The 14,847-nt window shown below is 36.2% G+C and overlaps 1 protein-coding gene and 1 long non-coding RNA gene across 2 annotated transcripts; one reads left to right on the plus strand and one right to left on the minus strand.

Moving 5' to 3' along the window:
* The first annotated feature begins 3,157 nt into the window (after positions 1–3,157).
* Positions 3,158–5,161, plus strand: LOC110890584. The gene is made up of 3 exons (XM_022138198.2): positions 3,158–4,596; positions 4,717–4,794; positions 4,882–5,161. Exons 1-3 carry the CDS (start codon positions 3,304–3,306, stop codon positions 4,885–4,887), a joined length of 1,377 nt encoding a protein of 458 aa, XP_021993890.1. The 5' UTR covers positions 3,158–3,303; the 3' UTR covers positions 4,888–5,161.
* A 2,273-nt stretch (positions 5,162–7,434) lies between these two features.
* Positions 7,435–9,655, minus strand: LOC110892166. Its single transcript, XR_002565886.1, has 3 exons — positions 9,527–9,655; positions 8,745–8,833; positions 7,435–7,477 (listed from the first exon to the last, which is right to left on the minus strand). It is a non-coding gene; the product is annotated as an uncharacterized LOC110892166 (long non-coding RNA).
* Between the last annotated feature and the right edge of the window lie 5,192 nt (positions 9,656–14,847).

The following is a 14,847-nucleotide window of genomic DNA, read 5'->3' on the forward strand; positions in this document are numbered from 1 at the left end:
TACCATCTCCTATTGAAGCGCAGTTGCAATGATGTTCCAATAAAGCAACACAACTGTAACTTCAAACACCCATGACCTAGTGGTCTTGTGGTATGATGCTTGTTTTCTACAAAAATGGTGTGAGTTCAAATCATTACAGATGAAAGGTTAAATGATATTAAGGTGTAACAAACGTTGTTTAAAAAAAAAACTTTACTTGCAGACCCACGACCACGATGCATGACGCGAACCCTGAATCTCCGGTATATAATTTTTTTTACTAGGGAGATTTTTTTATTAATATTTCTTTTACGTTAAACTCGTTATTTGAGATCAAAATTTATATGGAAGTATGCATCGGAATTTATATCAGAATTCATTACCCTGTTCGAGCTTAAAAAAATGTGTCTTTATGCCTTAACGATAAACAATGCAATTACTATTTAAACCATAAAAAATGGGCTCACTAAAACCATAAAAATTGAGTTATGCCTAGTGCTAATAGGCTAACTTCTAAAACCATAAAAATTGATTTGTAAATGGCCCATATACACACACACATATATATAGGATTTAAAAAAAAACACGTGCCTCTCGAAATCACGGACCTTGTACGGTGGTCCACCCCACAAACCATAAAAGCCACACATGTAGGTAAATATTATTAGTTCTCTTAATTTTCCGGTAACAAATTGTTAAGAGTTGAAAGAAAATAGGGGAATTGGCCTGTAATAATCCCACCTAGACCTTATTGGCCATTAATAATCCCACCTCAGAATATTCCCCCCACGAGTCTCACCTTTCACCTATTTTTCCTACAATGGTCCCCCGTTAAAAAAACTTAACAGAGTTAAGCTTTTTTCCAAATTACAAACAGATTTTTTAGGGCTTTTGATCAGAACGATGATATGAGTCAATTGATGTAAAACTTACTTTGAAATGGTGCTCCAAGTAACTTGATTTTGGTTAATTGGAAATTTAAACACCCGAATTGAAGCGCCGTTTTCATCGTTTGGAGCATCGTTTTGAGGCAAGTTTTACATCAACGGACTCGTATCGTCGTTCTAATCAAAAGCCCTAAAAAATCTGTTTGTAATTTGGAAAAAAGCTTAACTCCGTTAAGTTTTTTTAACGGGGGACCATTGTAGGAAAAATAAGTGAAAGGTGGGACTGGTGGAGGAAATATTATGAAGTGGGATTATTATTGGCCAATAAGATCTAGGTGGGATTATTACAGGCCAATTTCCCAAGAAAATACAAACTACATTTGTCACTTAGATGAATATTGATATTCTCTTAATTTTCCACTAACAAATTGTTAGAGTTAAAAGAAAACACAAATTACATTTTATTGGATCTCATAATTTACAAACTACATTTGTCACTCAGATGAATATTGATATTCTCTTAACTTTCCACTAAAAAAATGTTAGAGTTAAAAGAAAACACAAATTACATTTTATTGGATTTCATAATTAGCTACCGTGATGGAGACGGGTCATTTAAATTTTCGACTAAATTACAAGTTTTGTCTTTTATGTTTGTCCCAAATTTCAGGCGCTGTCATTTACCTTTAAAATTGATGAGTTTTGTCCTTAACGTTTCAAAATCCTGCACGTTATGTCCTTTAGGGCAAACCCAGTTAATTTTTTTTTGTTAAATCTGGTCGTATAGACCCCACATAAGGGCAAATTTGTCTTTTTACCCTTTCAATAAAAATATTAAATATATATATTTATAAAGCTTATCTTCTCCACTCAAGTCACTCTCCCTCACCTCTTTCTCTATATCATTCTCTCTCTAGAAACTCCACCTGACACCACCATCTACCACCCACAAAGCCGTCGTGAAAGTAGCCAACAACAAACAGAGAAGAAACCCCACTGCAACAGCAGGTTTGATTGTTGGTGAAGTTCCAGGTTCGCCGTCGTAAACTGCCACAAATCATTCACTGAAGTTCTAGATCTGCTTTTGAATCAACAACAGGTTCTGAAGTTCCAGATCTGCTTTCGAACCTTATTCTGATTTGATTGCATTTTTTGTTCATCTGAGATGGGTACTTGTTCGATTGTTGGTGATGGTAGCATAGGTTGATGCTTGATTTCACATCTGAACACAGGTTGATTCTCTTTTGGTGAAGAAATATAGGGTGTTGTTGAAATCATCGGTGGCGGTGGGTTTCAAGCTTGATTTTAGGTTATGGTTGTTGATTTTGAGTTGTGGGTGTTGTTGATTTTGGGTGTTTTTTTATGGTGACGGAGGTGGTTGTGGTGGTAGGAAGTAGGAGGTCATGGTGGTGGCAAGTGGTGTTCCTAGAGAGAGAATGATATAGAGAGAGAGAGGTGAGGGAGATAAGCTTAACATCAATGATTGTGTAGGTTTCTAGAAAATAAGCTTTATAAATATATATTTAATATTTTTATTGAAAGGGTAAAAAGACAACATTGCCCTTATGTGGGGGGTCTATGTGACCAGATTTAACAAAAAAAAAAAATAACTGAGTTTGCCCTAAAGGACATAACATGCAAGATTTTGAAACGTTAAGGACAAAACTTATCAATTTTAAAGGTAAAGGACAATGTCTGAAATTTGGGACAAACTTAAAGGACAAAACTTGTAATTTACTCTAAATTTTCCAATAACGAGTTTTCGAAGCCAAAAGAAAACACAAACATCATTTTACCTGTTAGTTACCATGATGCTAAGGACTCATGTAAATTTTCAATAAGGAGTTTCAGGGTAAAAAGAAAAACAAGCGTCATTTTACCTAATCTTGTTATTAGTTACCATGATGTTGACGAGTCATGTAAATTTGTCAATAATAAGTTTTTAAGGTTAAAAGGAAACACAAACACACATATTACCCGATCTCATTAGCTCCTTTTACCCAATCTCATTAGTTATTGACGCATCATGTAAAATTTCCAATAACGATTTTTCAGGCTTAAAAAATTTGACGAGTGTGGCTATATTTATTGTACTTAACGCATCTCAATAAGAGAAAATTAGAGCGATAATATGACTGGTTTAGAAGCAGAGAGAACATTAATAAACCATAGAAAACGAATATAACATGGTAGGATTAACACAACCCTAAACTAATACATCCTTGTATCATCATGATGAACGGTTGCGATCACACGTTCTTATTTGAAATTCGGTCGTTCAACTCTAATCCATCTCCATACCAAAAAAATGCGCACAAAAATCACGCTGGTGCACGTTAACCTAGCGCACGTTAGCACTCTCACCCGCTTCCCAAACGTTAAATCTCACCCCTCCCCCTTCTCTCTCTCTCTTCTCTCTCTCTATACATTTATATGAATGTTTCGCGGCGATTTAGCAACAAACACAAAACTCACAAAGACGAACAACAACAATCACACCATCCGATTTCACAACTTCACCGGCAAGATCCGACCGAAAGACGTTCAGATGGTATCCACCGGTAAGAGAAACACCGGCACCGAACGAGATATGGTGGACAGATTGAAGCCACAATTGCACAATTTCGATTTGCCGTGCTTAAAGTGGGGAAACCAGAAGCTTTTACGCTGCATGAAGGTAGATTCAAACGCAGATGTGTCGGTTTTTGATCGTAATCAATCGTCGGAGAGCGGCGGCGGAGCAAAACGGAGGAATTCGGAGGCGGAGAAACGGTTTAGATCTAGTTATGACGTTGATCGTAATCATTCGTCGGAGACCGGCGGTGGAATCGGAACGTATCGGAGGAATTCGGAGTGTCAGAAAAGGTTTAGATCGAGTTATGATGATGATGTTCGTAAAACAGAGAGTTGTTATAAGTTTTCTTCGTCGGAGAAAGTGAACGTCGATCGTAAGCAATCGTCCGGCAGCGGCGGCGGTGGCACTGTTATCGGAGCAAAACGGAGGAATTCGGAGTGTGAGAAACGGTTTAGATCGAGTTACGATGATGTTGATCGGAAAATACAGAGCTATTGCAAGTTTTCTTCGTCGGAGAAAGTGAACGTGGATTCAAACGTCAATCGTAATCATTCGTCGGACGGCGGCGGCGCCGGTGGCGTTGTGATTGGAGCAAAACGGTTTAGATCGAGTTATGACGATTTTGATCGGAAAATACAGAGTTGTTATAAGTTTTCTTCGTCGGAGAAACCGCCGGCGAGAATCGGAATCGGAAACCTAATCTCTGGAGACGGTGAGATCGAAGCGACTAGAGAGAAACTGATGTTTGATTTTCAAAACGAAGTTGTGAAGATGAAGGACGCTATTCTCCGTGAGCGGCTGGTGGATCCGTCGCCATCTACAGCGGCGGCGGCTTCCACACCGCCGTACAATCCTCCGGCAGAGCGGCCGTGGAATCTGAGAACGAGAAGAGCTGCGTGTAAGGCGCCACGTTCTCCGGCGAACGGCGTTAATAATCACGGTGAGGTTTTAAAACCTAATTCCTCTCCGGCAACAAAACTCCGGCCGGCGAGCGGTGTTTCTGGTGAATCTACAACTGCTGAGGAGAGAGAGAGACCGAAGTTTTCGGTTTCGCTTTCCCGGCGAGAGTTGGAGGAGGATTTCATGGCGATGGCCGGCCAGCGACTGCCACGTAAGCCAAAGAGACGACCTAGGGCTGTTCAAAAGCAATTGGATGTAAGTGATATTGTTATCAGTTTGTTTATCTTGATCTATTAATCTGTATATCCTCTTTTTAACAATTGCATAATGTGACATTGTGACTGTTATATAACTGTAGTTATTCTTTGATTGCAGACTCTGTTTCCGGGATTATGGTTGTCTGAAATAACTGCTGATCTTTACAAAGTTCCCGATGAGGCCGAGACCGGGAAGGTAGTAATCCGATCATCGTTACTATTCGTCTTGTCGAATTGATTTTTATATACTGATTGTAACATTGTTTTGTTCAAATTTTTGCAGAGGTAGCATTAGGGATCTGTATGATGCAACAATGGGGAAGTATGGTTATGAATAATAAGTGGAGTAGTTATGTTTGATTTCTTCAAAAAGAGGATTTGATTTGATTTGAAGGATTTGAATTCGCAGATAAGATCTTGGTGTAAGCTGCTGAGTTTTATGCTAATTTTGATTTTGATAGTAGTAGTCAAAACATGTTGATAGATGTGTTTCTTTTCTTATAGATGTTCAATGGAATAAGAGTTGGCATTTTATAAACTTGTCGCTTGTCGCTTCGAGATTCGATTGAGTTTCCTTTTAATTATGCACCTTTTTTCTGCTTGATTGACCGGCATTGTGCTTGAATTTGTTGATCATTCACTTGTTTTGACAGTTCATACTTCATAACCTTATGCAGCAAAATCTGGTTGGTTGACATGAGCCATCTATCATCCCTTTTTAGCGAACCCATTTGATCAATCTTTCCAAATGTGTGAAACAAATAAACAAACGTACCCAATAAAGTCCCACTCATAAGCAAGCTACTGGTGGGGTATGGGAGGGTGAGAAGGGGACAAACCGACAAACCTTTCCCCTACTCATGGAGATAGAGAGACCGAGGCCCCGGCTCTAAACTTTTTTACATGTAAAGTATTGTAATTCAGATAATATAAATGTGTGAGAATTTGTTAAATTACCTCCAATTGTTGCATGATCTGTTCTGAAGATCAATCTCCATGATCTGATATGATGTTAATGACCAAAATCTGTTATTGGGTGGTTTGTTCATGATTCATATACAAACTGGAGGGAAACATCAGCCCAATAACTTTGACTCTGAGACTAGGTGTCTAAAGTTGTATTTTATTTAATCTCATTTTAGTACTTTGAAATTAAAAGAATTTCATTTTTCTCCCTCCAAATGGTAGGTTGTAATTTTATCTTGATTTAGCAATGGGGTGGTGGTCCATTGGCAAAGTCAAAGCCTTTAGACAAAATTACAGAAAACAAACTTTATGTTATACCAAAACTGCACTTCGTACCTTTCACTATGAAATCGGCAAAAACCAACCTTTACGTTCATGTTTTGTTACAGATTCAACCTTTACCACAAACGTCGTTTAATTTCTTGGTTAAGTTACCTCACATGCTTTGCATGTGAGGGTATAATGGTCTTTTCAAATCCATATTTGATGCATATTTAAAAAGGAGCCAACAAAACCCAGGTCATCAATCCCCCTTTCCCTTTTTTTCCAAAACCCAGATCAACAACATGCTTTGATGACTCAATGAACCCAAATCCTCAAGTTTGATTTCAAATACCATGCGTTGATTGCATGGACTCTTTCGATATTATATTAGAGGAAGAACATAAACATAAACGGATGTATAGCGTTATATAGTGTTACATAGCGTTATATGGTGTTATATGGTGTTATATAATGTTATATATTTCTAGTAGCAGTTACATGTTTCCGGATTTTTAGAATGTCCGGATTTTTAGTGTTAGTTTAAAAATGGATCGCTGGAATTTAGGAGAAGTTACCTTATTTAAAACATATAAAAAGACACTATTACCCCTACAATTTTCAAATCAGTCCAAATAATTAAAACACAATTTACAATCTGGTCCTTATTGATCTCAACCATTATATCAATGATCTAATGGTTTAAAACACTTCTTACACTTCTCACACTTTAGGCCCTTTTTACACTATCCTTAATAATAATAATAATATGATATCTGCAAAGTTAATTTTAGATGGGTCGTATTATTGGTGTACCATGGGAAATTAACAGAAATGGTTGTCGGATCTGTGACTCTATTGAAAACTGCAATTGGAATTGATCTTGGAGTGATTCCTCTCAATTGAATAGACAGACACTTGCTTCATAGGATCAGTGGGCCCTATTATTGGATCTGTGACTCCATGGAAGATGTGATTAAGGTAACTACTGAATCACACCAATTCGTTGAAAGCACATATTCGTGTGTTGCAGTTTGGAAAGATGACCGAATAGAGATCTGAATAAGTTTTTGGAATTGGAGAACCGTTGTGTCTAATCATATCAACTACCGTTTTGGTAGTTGTTACCATATCCATTACCCCCTAGGTATTTGTTACCAACGTATGATAATTTTATAAAATAGCCCTAAATTAGAGATAAAATACATACAACATCAAAAACGACATCAAAATACAGAGCTTCATCCTTATTTCTGTAAATCACACAAACAAGCATGCCTTGAATGAGTCTAGAACACTCGTAATCCTCAACCGGCTTTGAAACCAGACGAAATCTATGAAGAAACTGATTCGATTTCACAGTGAGTGGGGAAATTAGTGACGGAGAAAACTTCGTCGTAGAAACTTTGTGTAACACCCTAGTTACTATTTAACGGTTTTATATGTAAATACCAACAATTAGATGTGTAATTAAGACTACACATACTATAAAAATACGAGTTTATTAAAACTTTTACAATTCATAAGTTATTCAACATAAGTGATCGAATTCGTCGTTTAAAATTTACGACGAGGCAATGTGCGGAAGCATGTATCTTTATCGTGTTCGGTTCTTCGATGAGCTTGATCGTCTTCCGGCATCCAAAGTGTACCTACATTTCATAAACATGAAATGCTTTAGTCATACGGGGTTTAAAACGTATTTAAACGAGTCCACGAAGCAAAACTAATTTTAAAATATATTTTATTACAGGGTCTACCGTAAATTACGGTGGCTACCGTAATTTACGGTAACCCCTGAATGTTAAATCTTCCACCGTAGATCAGGAGGTATCTACCGTAACGATTTCAGCCCCCACCGTAACTTACGGTGGGCACCGTAAGTTACGGTGGCCCCTACATCAGCCCTTTTTATTTTTTTGCCGTCTTTGACACGAAAACTTTCGTATCTTTCAAACCGCTTGTCCGTTTGACCTACCGTTTCTTCCTACGTGATTGTAATTTGATTCTCCACCTTATGGAGTTAAAATCCAACATTCGGTTTAACAAAATTTCAGACTTTTAAGTCTTCGGCTTATTACCCTTTTTACCAAATTTTGACCCGTTCGATTTTTATCAAACAAACAAGTTTGTTTGACCTTTATTTATCATAAACCTATTAAATTCAAATGATGTCTAACATATTAGATTCTAATTACAGATTCATATACCTTCTTAACCCATTTTCACCCATATGCTTATTTTGACCCGTTAAGGTATTTAAGCATATTTTAAGCACCCATTGCTTTCACTCGTTTCTAAATACATATGTCCACATTTCTTATCAAATGATCTCCCACCACAACTATATGTGGTGGATTCAATGTGGTGATCTATTTAATCCGAATTTCATCCCTCGAATTATTATTTTACGGCAAAGACTCATATAGAGTCTTTTGACCAAGAAATTACATCTTTCGCTTTTATACTTGTTCTAAGTATTGACTTGATTATAAAACTCGTTTTCAAGTGACTTCTAAGGGTTGTTTACTTAATTTTACTTACAAGGGCGTTTTGGTCACTTTTAACCCTCCCTTTACAACGAAGGGCTTGCTTAAGCCATGCACGCCCAAAATCTCATTTTTAACCAATTCTTGTTTTCAAAACACTCTGTCTGTATAAATCCTCTGGTTTACCTTTTTAAGGTAACTGAATGCCCCTTTTACTTTGCCTAACTCTCATAGATCTCCAAGTTCTAAATGAGGAGTTGATCTATTATACATACCTGGCCCCGATCAACTTATTAACCCGGTTTTAATACCTTGCTTTATAATCGCTAATTAAGAACGATGCGAGTACTCATTGGATATCTATTCCTGTAAGCATATAACTCGACAAAAGGATATTCTGAAACATATGGCTAGTGTAAGATATACTTACCTTGCATCCTGTCTATGCATTTTCCTTCACTCCCGATTAGTTTGACCCGCTTCCTTCCCAAGCTTCCACCTAGCTTGCCAAGCGTCAAACTATAATGCGTTCATCCACAAGATAGTTATATTAGTCATCAATACTATGACTATTATACTTATGGACTCTCTTTACCATTTCCGCATACGATTTTTATTATAGGCCGGTTTGACTCTTAATGGTCAAACTTCTTATAACATATGCAATTGCACTAATGAACTTAATACACTCATTTGCTTAGCTACTCAAGCAACAATCATATATAAACCATGTGCTAAATATTTCACATAATTAATAACTATGATAGTGAAAGGTATTTCTACTATCATCAAAACACATTAATTTAATATTTTCACCTAGGCATTTCATCGAACACCTTATGGGCATGAAACTTTTACTACTAGCAATCAAGCTCATGACTAACTACTTAGCCAAGATTAACACTGTTTTCAAGTTCCTTACATCTAGTATGCATAACAACACCTACATTCACTTCATAAAATCAATAATACCCGTTTCATGATCAAGATTCTAGTATTCTTAATCTCTCTACAAAACCCATCTAACACATATGTGGGTGATTCTCAATTTCATGTGTATGAACATCAATACATCAAATTATTGATTAGGGTTCATTCCTAACCATGAATTTATCATAGTTTCATTCAAACATCTAACATTCAAGTTCAAATTTCAACTTCATAGGTTCATCAAGAAATCGAAACATCTCCAAATTCCAAAATTTGACATACCTTGAGATCCCCCTCGACCAGGTGACCACGAATTTGTACTCATGCAGACAATTTGGGTTTGATTTGAGCTTCAATTTTGGGGTTTAGACTTGAACTAGGGTTTCACCCTTGTTGTCTCCCCCTGGTCGCACGCACACACACACACACACTCTTAGTGTGTGTTGTGTTTTTAGTTGTTTATTTTTAATAAACTAGTTTGCCTACTTGGCGATATTAGTCCCTCGTCTTTCATTTGTTTCAAAAGAAACTTTAATTCATTATTCATCATTTAATCACATATTACTAACTAGGTTAATTATTCCTAGTTAGCTTAATGAGTTCGGAAGGTCATAACCCGTTTTTATTTTAAGTCCCGTTAACTCGGGCCTTTCATAACTTTATTTTCTCAAGCATTTATTCACTTTTGATTTAATATTAGGTTTATCTATTAAATTCCTAATATTTACCGGGTTTACTTTTACCACTAACGGTATTTTACTTATTCATTATTATTAACATGGTTTAATTACCAAATCCCGATTTCGAGGTGTTACACTTTGAACAAGATAAGAAGGATGAGATATCGACAGTTAAAGATAAGTCAAGAACAAAGAAGAACACTTGAAGAAAAAACAAGAACTTGGAAGTATTACCTTAGTAGTTGTTACCATGTAACACATGATAAAAGCGCTTCTCTAGACAATCTGCGATTATGTTCCGTTTTAGGAGAACGTGTAATCCAGAGGTCGGTCTCGGGTGGGCATAAGATCCGTGGGCCCTATTGTCGGATCTGTGACTCCATGGAATATGTGATTAAGGTAAGCGTGCCGTAAAGTTGCATCTAATTTTTAAAACATTTCCCACTAACATAATATTTTACAAATTGGGAACCACATATTCGTGTGTAAAAGCTCGGAAAGATGACCGAATAGAGATATGAATATCGTGCTTTCCACCAAACCCTTGGAGTGCTCAAACATACGCATTCCGTTCTCCATCTGAACTATGCATTCTCTCACAATGTCCAACAACTGAATTTTACTTTCTTGTAGACTGGTGGGCTTGCATAGTTTTAATATATTTCATCTTAGACTGTCTAGTCTAACACTTGAAAATGGATATGATCGTGTCAAGATCTTTATCTATCATGTCATCGACCAACTGCTCGAAATCCCTTTCGTTTCTCGGGCTCGCATTAGAAGATACTTGCATTGGACACCAAAAATAAACTTTAAAAATTAAAAAAATAATACGATACACTATAATACGATACTTAACGATAAAAAAATAATAAAGATTTTAAAACTCATTAAAACAAAAATAACCAATAATAAACACCAATAACAAACCCAAAACACCCAAAACCAAAAACAACACACCAAAAATAAACTTCAAAAATTCAGGGCCGTAATACGCATCGTATAGGCCTATACGATACGTATTAGGCCAGCCACCAGACAACACATCCACCTGTGAGTCTGTCATGTCTTTTATTTTATTCAGTACGCACCGTATAGGCCTATACGATGTGTATTGAATTGAAAAAATGTGTGGATAGACAGGGCGGTGCGCCTATAGAATTTCCGTTTTAGAAGTAGAAAGTTGGAAATTAAAGATGAAACTTTGTAAAACAAAGGGATTATCCGTGCATTTTACTCTAAGATAAGGGTGAATTTGGTCAGTTTTAGGTGAGGAGGACCATATGTGTAATATATGTATATAAACAAGGGTCCCATGAATAAATCATATCATCTATTTATTTGTACTAGTAGTGATAGCCGTGTATAAACACGGGTGGTTTTTAGAAATTCATAGATACCACATTCTAATAGAAAGTAGAGTAAACTTCCGTTTTGCTCCCTGTGGTTTGGTCACTTTAATGGTTTTGTTCCAAACCTTTAAAAATAGCCAGTTTACTTCCTGATCTATGAAGCCCTTTTACTTAACGAATACTTTGGCTGGAGTTAGAGGCGGGGAGTGAAATCATGAAAGGCTTCATAGATCAGGGAGTAAGCTGGCTATTTTTAAAGGTTTGGGGCAAAACCATTAGGGGGTGGGGGTGGGGGTGGTCATCACTCATCACTCACTCATCACTTACAACACCCAATCAAGTTCCGCCATGTCATCAACCATTTTTCCATTACTCACAACCTTTTTTAGTGGCAATGATCATCACTCACAACATCCACAATAAACCCTCACGCCCCATCACATGTTCCATCACTTACAATTCCATAACGCGTGGAAAACATAACGGACATAAACCATCACTCGTTGAAAACTTGAGTGGCGGTGGTCTTGTGCAGTTCATCACGCATGAAACATGTTTTATCATGGAACAATTTTCCCCATCCCGTCTCCCCTTAAAGTGACCAAACCATCGAGAGTAAAACAGAAGTTTACTCTAGAAAGTATAGATATTCTAATTGTTAGTTTAATTAATATTAAAATAAAATAAACAAGGGTGCCATAAATAAACCATATCATCTATTTATTTGTATTCTGTTATCATTATCGATTTAATATTAAAATAAACAAGGGTGCCATAAATAAACCATATCATCTATTTATTTGTATTCTTTGGGTGGAGTTATTGTAAAAAAGACCAAAAGTGTGAGAAAGGTAAGAAAAAATCTCTACTATTAGATCTAAACTAATTGAAAAGGGTAAGATTGTAAATGCATTAACAAATTCAAATATGGTAATCATTGATTTAAGGATTTGGAGAGAGAAAATCATTGATTTAAGGAATATAACCGTCCATAACATCATTCATTTTAATTTTTTTTGCATCATTCACAGAATCATAGCCATGTTCATGACATGGTGTTTTAAAAAATTCATAGTTCAGTGCATGGTGTTTTTACGAAAATAATATAACACCATTCAGTAAACAAAAATATAACACCATTCAGTACACAAAATAACACCATTCAGTACAAGATATAACACCATTCAGTAAACAAAAAAATAACACCATTCAGAAACAAGATAACACCATACAGAAACAAAATAACACCATTCAGAAACAAAAAAAAAACCATCCAGTAAACAAAAAATAACATCATTCAATAAACAATATAACACCATTCAGTCAATAATATAACACCATTCAGAAAAAGAAAATAACACCATTCAGAAAAAGAAAAAGAAAATAAACACCATGACTGAAAGAAAAATAACACCTCTGTATCATCTTCTCCACTTCCGGCACCGTTCGATGTAGAGAGAGAGATCGCACGACCACCACCACTGCCATCCATCATCTCCGACATTCTCCGAATCGTTCATCTGCTTCGCTCGCACCACCATCACCGCCGCTGCCGCTCGCACCACCACCGCCGCCGCTGCCGCTGTCGTGTTTGATCTTCCGATTTCCGATTAACAAACAAACTCGTTAATATAATCATAGAGATCTTTGATCATATCTTCCGATTTCCGATTAACAAACAAACTCGTTAATATAATCAGGGTTGGGTTATAATACAAAGCCCAATTAAAATACAAAGTGTAAGAAGGATTCTTGACCTTTAGATCAGATCAAAAACTCATCAAAGGCTATAAATCACGCGGTAGCATACTTGTAAATAAAAAAGGCTATAAGGAAAAGATGGTCATTTATCCAACAAACACTTTTCATCTTCCCCCATACGATTCTTCTCTGTTCATTCGCAACCTCCTCTCTCTTCCACACTTTTCTGTTCATTCGCAACCGATTAAGCCTCAAAAAACACCGATTTCTCACGGATTCTTCAACAAAAAAGCCTCAAAATACACCGATTAAGCATCAGGAAACATCGATTTTACCTCCTCGTTTCGATCCAGTTTCTTCCAAATCGACATTGCGTATTTCTGAAGTGGAAGAACAAGTGTGGAAACCGAAAAAGAAGAAAAATGCGAAAAGGACTCCCAAAACCGGTACATTGTTTACTTTTTAGGGTTTTCACATTATTGTGTTTATTTTAGTTTCTTGATTTTGTTGTATAAAAGTTCATGACCGTTGATTGTTGATTTTGAATGTGTTATGTACTGACCTAGGGTTTATGACACAATGGTTTGAAATAGAGTAGTGGATAATATAATAGGAATAGAGTAGTGGATAATATAATAGGAATACAGTAGTGGATAAGTTGATTATGATACAATAGGAACAGAGTAGTGGATAATAGGAATACAGGGATTATGACACAATGGTTTGAAATATGACACAATAGGAATAGAGTAGTGGATAATATAATAGGAATACAGTAGTGGATAAGTTGATTATGATACAATAGGAACATAGTAGTGGATAATAGGAATATAGGGATTATGACACAAAGGTTTGAAATTTCACACAATAGGAATAGAGTAGTGGATAATATAATAGGAATACAGGGATTATGACACAATGCTTTGAAATATGACACAATAGTTTGAAATATGACACAATGCATTTGTTTCATTTCAGCATAGGGACACATATGAAAGAGAAGAGGAGGTGATGCTTGATGACTTCACCAATAACATGAATGAGGTTTTGAGAAAAGAAAAGTTAAAAACTATCAAAGACTTTGACATTGTCTTTGTACCTATCTTTCATCATGAGAAAGAACACTTTTATCTCATGTGTTTCGACCTCAAATGCACAAAGACTACATTGCTTGACAACATTGCACCACTTGAAGATGAGGAAAAGGGTGATCATGATCCCTACGATGGTTGGACACGAAAAACAGTAAGTGTTCTAAATCTTCTATTTTAAATATAACACAATGCATGCTATAGAAATAACACAATTGCATTTTATTTTTGTAAGAAACAAGCTTTTGAAGGTTATCTTGAACGTATCTCACATCCAAAAGCAGCAAACATGAAGGCTACATCAATAAATCGTCTTCAAATGCCATGGAGAACCTATTTTAATGGTGTTGATTGTGGAATTTTTCTTATGCACCACATGGAAACATACATGGGCGAAGATGCAAATAATTATCGTTGTGGTTTCGCAGAAGAGAAATCTGGATTACAAAAGAAACAAATTGAATACTTGCGCCGAAAGTACACAACCAAGATCTTGTTACATGACGTTAACGAGAGTAAACCATACGTTATTTCCTTGGTGTCAAATTTTCAAGAGTTACCAGCTAAAGAAAAACAACAGCTAAAACGAGGTGCATATAAAAGAATCTTGTTAAGGCTGCATAACAAAGTCGATTAAGTTGATGTTTTTTTCATTTTGGACTTGATGTATGGAAACTTGATGTTTTTTTTTTTTTTCAATTATGTTGATGTTTTTTTCATTTTGGACTTATGTATAGAAACTTCGTGGATGTTGATGTTTTTACGAAGGTTTATGTTTT

The sequence above is a fragment of the Helianthus annuus genome, chromosome 12, assembly GCF_002127325.2.
Source record: "Helianthus annuus cultivar XRQ/B chromosome 12, HanXRQr2.0-SUNRISE, whole genome shotgun sequence".
Lineage (NCBI taxonomy): Eukaryota > Viridiplantae > Streptophyta > Magnoliopsida > Asterales > Asteraceae > Helianthus > Helianthus annuus.

Excerpts from the sequence above, each read along its gene's own strand:
- LOC110890584 (XM_022138198.2), top strand. The coding sequence starts at position 3,304 with ATGTTTCGCGGCGATTTAGCAACAAACACAAAACTCACAAAGACGAAC. Across the intron at positions 4,597-4,716 it reads CTGTTCAAAAGCAATTGGAT|ACTCTGTTTCCGGGATTATG; the intron begins GTAAGTGATATT and ends CTTTGATTGCAG.